This window comes from Zootoca vivipara, chromosome 13, assembly GCF_963506605.1.
Source record: "Zootoca vivipara chromosome 13, rZooViv1.1, whole genome shotgun sequence".
Classification (NCBI taxonomy): domain Eukaryota; kingdom Metazoa; phylum Chordata; class Lepidosauria; order Squamata; family Lacertidae; genus Zootoca; species Zootoca vivipara.
This window is the reverse complement of record NC_083288.1, coordinates 30,957,047-30,966,129: the sequence shown is the minus strand read 5'-3', so window position 1 is coordinate 30,966,129 and position 9,083 is coordinate 30,957,047. Positions and strand designations below refer to the sequence as shown.

At 46.8% G+C, this 9,083-nt stretch overlaps 1 protein-coding gene across 1 annotated transcript; it reads left to right on the top strand.

The window, feature by feature from the left end:
• Window positions 1–5,108: 5,108 nt before the first annotated feature.
• ATF5 (activating transcription factor 5) lies at window positions 5,109–9,082 on the top strand. Its single transcript, XM_035136045.2, has 3 exons — window positions 5,109–5,266; window positions 6,398–6,676; window positions 7,924–9,082. Exons 2-3 carry the CDS (start codon window positions 6,499–6,501, stop codon window positions 8,565–8,567), a joined length of 822 nt encoding a protein of 273 aa, XP_034991936.1. The 5' UTR covers window positions 5,109–5,266; window positions 6,398–6,498; the 3' UTR covers window positions 8,568–9,082.
• Window position 9,083: the final 1 nt, after the last annotated feature.

The following is a 9,083-nucleotide window of genomic DNA, read 5'->3' as shown; positions in this document are numbered from 1 at the left end:
TTGCATTGTGCTTCCTGAGACATTGCGTACAAAAACGCATATACTGGGGTCAAGTGTGCATGAATTTGCATGTATTAGTGAAAACGTCATACCAAAATTGCATTCAGGTGTGCTTGTTAGAGGAAGTTCTTACTAAAATTGCAGATTAATTTTTCATGAGGAGCTTTTTTTTTTAAAAAAAAATGCAAACTTACCGGTATGTGGAAATGAATTTCAGACTGGAAAACTGAGGGAAAACCAAAATTGCCAGATTTGCCCAACCCTAACTGCAAGTGCTTTGGTGGCAGGGACCTGCTTTTTGTTTTGCTTTGTTACTCTAAACCTATATAAATAATAACAATAATAGAATTAATGCAAGGGACAGAGGTACCCAAAAGTCCTAGATTTCCTGGCCTCATTAACCAGCCACAGTTAGCAATCTCCACGTGCTGCCTTCATGGCTGGCAAAAGGGCAAAGAAAGTAACATACAGGGGTAATCCAGGAGACAGAGGCCTTGCCCCCGCCATGCTGGCTGCATACGGCAACCTCTGCCCCTTCTGGGCTATTGACCTCCAGGAATGCAGCTGGCAAGGCAAGGGTCACCCTACAGCAAGGGAGAACTCGCCAGGGGTCAAGGCAACAGAGGGTGGCCTCTTGGCCAGGCCTTGCCATTGCTAGTGGAGCAAACAATTCAAAGTACCACAGAGATCACTCAGTTTTTCACAAGAGATCCTCAAAGGTCTGTAAAATCACAAGTTCTGAAATTCAAAGGTTAAAAAAACTGCATCTGATACAATAAACTGATGGTCTGGGAATTATCTTCCGCTTCCTATTTTGCCTTAGGTTTACAAGTAAGAAACTCCACAGGCTAAAGGAGTTTCTAATTCTCACTAGTCAATCAATCAATCAGATTTTATTCGAGCGTCAGTCAGAAACAAACATTTATCCATACAAAAATTAAAACATCTAAACATCTAAAGGAACTTTAAACTTAAACCTACAATAAGAAGTAGGCTATACATTTAGACCCATGAATTCTCAGTTTGAGAAATCTGACATGTGAGTTGTTAAGATGAAGCTACTGTAATGGGTTTTCTGAGGTTCAAAACTTGGCCCGGCCAGGCCTCCTCAGAACACTAGAACTGCATTTCCATGTGTGGATTGCCCTTCAGTGAACATGAGACCCCAATTCTCTTGCATAAGGGACATTTTCCAGTGTGAGAATGGACAATCTGACAGCAGCTGCTAGGAGCTTTTCCGGAAGTGGCTAAATTGTATTGAAAGCAGTACAAAGGCTGTAGGGCACACAGAACTGTGTCCCCTCAGAAAACCTTACTGCCCACCCCCAGAATCTGGCAACAAACTAGCAGATCTCTGAGCATGGGTGTTATATACTGACCATGCTAACAATCATTCTGCACTAACTGCCATTTCCAGACCAAGTGCAAGGGAATCTCCACACATAGAGTACATTGTAGTAATCTAGTCTTGGATTCACCAATACCTGGACTACTGTGGCCAAGCTCTCCCAGCCCCATAGGCTGCCATCTTTTGTAGAGAGAGATCTGTGGGGGTGAGGGGCTGCTTTTGTGGCCTGTAAGTGTGGAGAAGGAGCCATCCTGCCTCATACCCTCCAACATTTCTCCAAAGAAAATAGGGACGTTCCATTCCATAATGATAATTTTACTGTTTATACCCCACACATCTGACTGGATTGCCCCAGCCACTCTGGGGAGCTTCCAACATATATAAAACATAATAAAACATTAAATGTTAAAAAAAACACCTTCCCTATACAGGATTGCCTTCAGGCAGCTCAGGGGTCATATAACTCCATACCCTCCAACATTTCTCAAATGAAAATAGGGAAATCCTAAGGAAATGTGGGACATTCTGGGATCAATTCAGAAACCGGGATGGCTTCTCTAAATCAGGGACATCCCTAGAAAATAGGGACACTTTGAGGGTCTGGTGCTCTCAGCCTTCCAAATCTGCCCTGCCTCTGGTCAGTTTGGCACAAGTTTGTTTTCCCCCCCTCTTCAGGAAAAAATCTCCTGTTTCGGCTTTGTGAGCACACTTATCGTGGTTGTTTTGTTAGCTTTTTGCCTCTTCCTTGTCCTTATTTGCTTGTCTTGTTGTTTTCCCTTCTCCTTTCCTTGAAATGATAAATGAACCAATCAATAAATACATAAATAATTCCTGGGTGCACACCCAAACAAAATGTGCACCTCCTCCTCCATCTGTCCAGGGCAGATAATGGGCCAGTTTCTCTGACACAGGAACTACTTACAGTGCCAGGATTTTTTTGCCAGGATTCAAGCTCAGCATTTTTTCCTTCATCCACCCCACAGAGCTTACATAATAAATATAAGCAAAAAAAAAAAAGACGGCTCCCTGCCCCAAGGAGCTTACTATCCAAATTTTGCTGATGGAGTCGTTTGGAATGTCACTCATGATGGGCAGAAGCATTCCAAGGCAGTTGGAATCAGTTGGAGTCAGTTCAGGAAGAGAAGTTAGTCAGAGCAGAGAGAGAAAAGGAGGAGGCAGATAATAGGGACTTTCCAGATTATTATTGTCTCGGAACTGACAGTTTTTATTGCCATGTTATGAGAAGCATTGGCCAATAAGATAAAATCCTTGCTCAATTGTCTTCAATAATTACAAGTCCTTTGACAACAACTCTCTCCTTCAGTGGCTGAAGCAGTATTTCTATCCAAACTCTATTGGCATGATGACAAAGGGAAGACAGAGGCAAGGGTAACAGGAAAGAAATAACTAAATTAAAGAATAAACAGAGAGATGTGAATGTTATCGGCTCAATCAGAAGTAAAGAGGTAAGAGTATAATTAATCCCACACATTTAAAAATTCAGCATCATGGCAGTGAAGAAAGACCCAATTTCAAGGGTTAACCTTCATCCAAATTCACTGCAAAAAAATAAACAAATCAAAAGAATCTGATTTTTAAAACCTCACCGTACAAATAGCAAGGGTTTCATTTTTTTATTTTCCCTCTTGACATGCAAATTCCACATTCAGAAATCTACATTCTGTTACTCATCTCTGGTCAATACAGATGGACTTTTAACCTTTCTGAGTGGGACTGATTTCAGAAGCAGATGGCAGTGCCATGGCCAGCAGTATATGACAAACCCGGTGACTCCCTCCTCTGCTAGAATAAGCCTTAATTTCTCTCCCTAAAACCATGGTGATACTTCTGGGATTCCTATATGCTTTGTAGCTCTTATCCTGACTAGCACCAACATAGCAACAACAGTCTTCACAGCTGTTGCCTGATAGGAGACCTGTGTAATGCAAAAGCTTGCTTACTTCCAGGGACACTAATAAAAGGAGCCACTTCAACATGTGTGGGAATCATCTGTGACAACCTCAGCAGGCAGTTGCAGGAGGCGGGCCTGAGTTGCTGGCCTCCTGTTAGATGGACAGTTCCTGAAGCTAATCTTGATGCCGCATTTGCCTGTCCAGTAGCCAATGAGAGGCGACTGAGAATTCCCCTTATTTATCCTGGTACACCCACAGCTGATGCAACCCTAGTGCAATGTGCCGTATCGCGGCTGCCTTTGCTGTGTGTGTTCTGCTCTCTGCAATGGTAAAATAGTTCTGAAATACCGCACCATTTAGTTCTTGCCAACATGTGGGCATTGTAGGCAGGCATAAACATTCAAGTCCAAAGACCGGCTTGTGGTGATCTCATTTTCAATTCGGGAGCAGAGGAGAGGGCTATTATTACCTGCTTAAAATCTTATTTAACCTCTTGAGTGCTAAATACTGTATAGAAAAGAGATGGGCCAGGGGTTTAATATCGACATTAGATGGTTAAAAAGAAATATATTCCAATGAGAGTTATACACCAGCTTTTTGAGAATCAATAAACAAATGTGCAAACTTTCATGTTACCCAGGACTCTTTGGGATGGATGTTTGAGGGTGCATCTTAAAATCTTGCACACTACTCTGTGGAGACTTTTTGGTTCTTTCCTTGTGAATCAGAGGGATGAGAGGGACTGACAGTTGTTGAGTTGGGAAAGACCCTCTTGGGCTACTGTTTTGTTTGCAGTGGAAGATGGCCGTGCTTAGCAACCTCCACTATTTTCAACTGTGTGTGCAAGTCACACTGCTCACACCAGCTAGTGTTGTCAGAGAAAGATGCCACATCTAAGACCCAATATTCAAATATTATCATTTGAAACAAGGAGCACACATTATGTTATTTGTGTGATTGTGATGGAAGCATGTGGCAGTCTACACCAGTGGGAAATAACTCACCCACCCACTTAGAGCAAATATTTGATCTAGATTGGATCCTTTTCATGTTTCATTATCCTATCACACAATGCTTTATGATCTCAGTCTCTTAGATCACACAATAGGAACATGAAGGACCTAACGCATAAAGTTGTTGGGAACAGGCAAAGATCAGAAATCGCTTGAAAACTGCATGCAGAAGTAGAAGCATCAATGACTTAGCAGCAGAGGGTCTTCACCATGACCCCTCCCTCCTCTCCCACCTTTTCTTCAATTCTTCTTGCTAGTAAAGAAATTTAAAAGAACCAGAAGAGAAAATTGATCTGGGCTGTAGGTCACCTTTCTGTTTTTTATTCCTCCGTGGAAAACACCTCGAGAGCTGTTGTGCATTAGCAAAAGTATGGGTGGGTACAGTATATGCCAAGTATGATTTACTTGCTCATGTCCTACCAGGCATGGCTCCAGCTAAACTGAGCCAGGGCACTCTGCACCTGTAATGCCATAACGTAATTCGAGTAGAGAAGGAATTAGCCAGCAAACCTCGTTTTCAAGGCTCAACCTCTGAACAGGTGTTCTTAGATCACAAGGCTGCCTTTGAGCATGTGCAGAGTACATGCATTTCGCTCAACTAACCGCAGCTCAGCTCTGCATTCCTCGGGAAGTACAGCGCCGAAACACCTCTGTTTTAAAGAATTAGCTACGCGCGTTTCCTAGCGTGGAGGAAAGAATAAGTTTTAGGGAAGGATAAACCGATTACAATCCCATTCCAAAAGGAGCATGCGCAATGGCAAGAGAAAGAGCCGGTGGATGGATACGCGACAAGCGGGCGCTGCGGCTGGAGCGATATATAGGGAGACTCCACCCCGCTATGACTCATTCCTTTCTCGACACAGAAACAACAGAGCATTCAGACGGAGAGCGGCGGCGCGTGGGCGAGACCGAGGACATGGCTTTCTAGAGCTGCGCGGATCTTGAAGCGAACAAGCGTGTATTGCACGCTGCAACGAAACAAGCATAATGGAGTAAGTACATCTTTTGGGGGCTTCCGCTGGCAGAGCCCATCTTTGGGGAAAGCGGGTCGGTCCCTCGCCCGGTTTAGGAAAAGCGGGTCGGGGATCGAGCTGCCTCTTGGTGCGGCCGGATCCCTTTCCTCCTTCCTGTATCTCTTTTTGCAATCCCGGGGGGCGTTGAGGATACAGACCGAAACGCAATGGGTGGGGGCGTGTTGCTAGACCTCGAGGTTTTCCTAACGCCCGCATAGTCCTCTGTATTGCTGTAGAACAGCACGCGCCCCCAACAGAAAAAAGGCATACAGAAATCTGCTCCCTCTATTCTCGGGGCTCGAGAGGGCTGTTCTTCTGGGCTCTCTAGGGAAGGGAGCAGCTGCGTCAAGCCAAACCTCGCCGGGAGAAGCAGGTGCGCGATGACATGTCCCCGCCCTCTTCCCCTCCCAGCGCATAAGGCAGATGGGGGGTGCGGGGAGCGCGACTTTTCTGTCCCTGCCCATGCTAAACATCCCGGGAGATTTTCCACTGTTCCAAGGACTTAGCGCTTCTATAGGGCTGGCCCAAGCTTCTTCTTTTTTTATGCTGTTTTGTGGCCAGGTTATTTTGGCACCTAAGGCAGAAAGTCCCACAAATGCCTGTTCTGTCCCTGGCAGTCAAAATACAGTGATAATCAATGGGATCTACCATATGCTGCCCTTTTATGACACCCGAAACCAGCTGTTGAATGGTCCAGAGCTTGTACTGTGGATGGATGCCACATGGTTGGAATCATGAAACACTTATCCCAAAGGCTATGCTGGCAGGAATTGTGCAACATATACTACACATCCTGTGTCCATCTGGATAATACTCTTGATGTGGGGGTAGGGGAGAGAGAAGCTAGGAAGGTTGTAGGACTGGAGGTGGGGAGTGGTCCAGGCCACAACTAACCGCTTAACAACATACGAAGGCCTGCTTTGCAAGTCCTGTTGTCTGCTCTGACATCACTTAAATCCTCTAGCAGGCCAAAAAAGTTAAAGTTCCAGTTTGAGATGGGTAAGCTAAGCCTGGCATGGAGTAGGAAGGGATCTGGCCTTTCCTTCGGTCCTCTACCAAAATGGTAAACTGTATGCATTTCTGACCTGTATTTTTCTCCTCCTCCTCCAGGTCCCATTTTGCCACCACCACTATCCCTGCCTGCAGGAGCCGAGCTACTCCTTGCGTGCTGCATCCCAATCCTGTGTCGACCCTGAATTACCACTGCTACGATGTCCCTGCTGGCGGCACTGACCCTGGACCTGGACCTGACCATGCTCCCAGCTAGCACCATGTCCTGCAGGCCGGAGCTGCTCAAGCACCGGCTGCCCCACGCCGGTCATTGCGAGCTGCTTGCCGGACCTGTGGATGAGGGCTTTGCCCTCAGCATGGAGCGCCCATTGCTGACAGGTGAGGTTGAGCAGGGGAGGAACCATAAGCTGGAGTCTGAGGGCTGTGGGGAATTGTTCCAGGTGCAGCAGGAAAGAACCTTTTCCCTGAAGGTCATTGAGAAACTAGCATAGGCATGCACTGTAGTTCTTCTAAGCATTGCTCACAAAACTGCTACAGCATTGGGAAACACCAAAGTATCTGCAAATCAGATATATTTGAGTGGGCAGAGCAATACCAACTGATGATCCTCTTTGCTGGAGGTGTCTGCCTGGCTGGTCTCTGCCATTAACACAGGAAGCTTCCTTATATTGGGCCCGATCATTGACTGTGTAGCTCAGGGTTGTCATCAGCTCTCCAGAGTTTTAGATAAGATTATCTCTCAGCCCTACCTGGAGATGCCTACAAATTGAAATTGGGACCTTGGGCTCTACCACTGAGCTATGGCTCCAGACCCATTTGTGAGGAGTACTACAATGGCCTTGCCCCAACAGCAGCCGTGTGGGAGCTACCACTGGGGCATTTCATGGAGGGGGTGAGTATAGGCCAGAGAAGCCTGCTTTCGTACGACAGCAACAGACCTGATCCAGGCCTCTTTGCTGCTCCAGCTTGTGAAAATGTATTCTTCCATACTCCCTTCCCATCTTAAGCAGGAGGACTGTGAAAGCAGTGGTGGCTTCATAACCTATTATTCCTCTTGAATACAGTGGTACCTCATGCTGCGAACGGGATCTGTTCTGGCGGCCCGTTCGCAACATGAAGTGCCGCATCTGCGTGACACAATTCTGCGCATGCGCAAAGCGCGATTTAGCACTTCTGTGATTGTGCGCAGGTCACAGATGTGCCGAACCCAGAAGTAACTCATTCCGGGACTTCCGGGTTCAGTGCGTCCATAACCTGAAAAAACGCAATATGAAGCAGACGTATCCTGAGGTACGACTGTATTATCCTCTTGATATCCCTTACACAGTATTCAATTACTTTTTTAAAAAGCCAAAGACTCACAATTACACTGGACAGCTTGAAAGCTAGAAAGTGAATAGCTGTTTTACAACCAATAAAAGGACTGGATAAGGCTTCAGTTAGTCTTTTGATTTCTTTTACACTTTCCCCCTACCCTTTCCCACGTGGCTTCTAATGTGCAGGAGCTCTTGGCTCCCAGTTTGTCCACTCTCATGTGTAGAAGTTGATGGGGTCTGCTTTCCAGTAGAGTCTTGTAGATTCATACTTGCCTGTCTGCTGCTGACTTTGTTCCTGCTTGTTTGTAGGCGATGGCTTCTCAGACTGGATGACGGAGCGCACAGACCTGGCCACGCTCCTGAGTGTGTCAGGGGAGCCCTCGCCACTCTCACTGCCCTCCCCTCCTGCTCCGGACCTGGAGGCCATGGCCTCACTGCTCAAGAAAGAGTTGGAGCAGATGGAGGATTATTTCTTGGAGGAGTCACTCTCACCAGACCAGGTAGCACCCAGCACCCCTCCCTCTGATGGGAACTTCCACTTCCCCTTTGGTGATGGTTTTCAACCCCTCGACCACCACCCTGCACCTGCTCCCCTGCAGACCTTGGATTCAAGCTGCTTAGAATTGCTGGAGATCTATGGCGGAGAAGTGCCTGCTGAGCTCCCCCTGCAGGGCAGTGATGCCCATGCCCCATTACAACGGTCATCTGCCCTAGCACCCAAGGGGGACCGGCGCCAAAAGAAGCGAGACCAGAACAAGACAGCAGCCTTGCGGTACCGTCAGCGCAAACGGGCTGAACATGAGGCACTGGGGGATGAGTGCCAGGCCCTGGAGGCACGCAATCGTGAGTTGCGTGAGAAAGCAGAATCCATTGAGAGAGAAATCCAGTATGTAAAAGACCTCCTCATTGAAGTCTACAAGGCACGAAGTCAGCGCCAGCACACCTCCCCCTAAAGGCAGGGGGCTGTGTATCAATTCTCTCTCTGCTTCCCCAAATAGCCTCAAGGAGAAACCATGGGGATACTGGAAGTAGACAAGAACAGATCAAGCATGTAGGAATGAAGTTTGGGAAGTGTTGGGAATTAGGAGCCTGCATGGCACTTCAGAGGTTAGGGCCACGTAGATGAACTATACAAGACAGATTCAGAGTTGTGGGGCTACTGAACTCTGCACAAATCGGGGGCGGGGGGGGGGGGAAGAGAATGGATTACATTTGGAGGAAATGAGGATTGCGGATGTGTAAAGGTCCAAGATGAGCTAGTTTTGGAAATAGTCTCAGGTTTTTTGGGGTAGGCTGTGACAGGGTAGTACCTCTTTTCCTCCTCCCCCATCCTTACTTGTCCCCCAAATCAGGAAACTGACAACAGTCTCAAGGCTGTGAGATGGCTTTTTCGTATGTACACTATATAGCACTTCTTTCTTGCACCTTTTCTCAACTATGCACCAATAAACACTTGTTTTGAACACCTG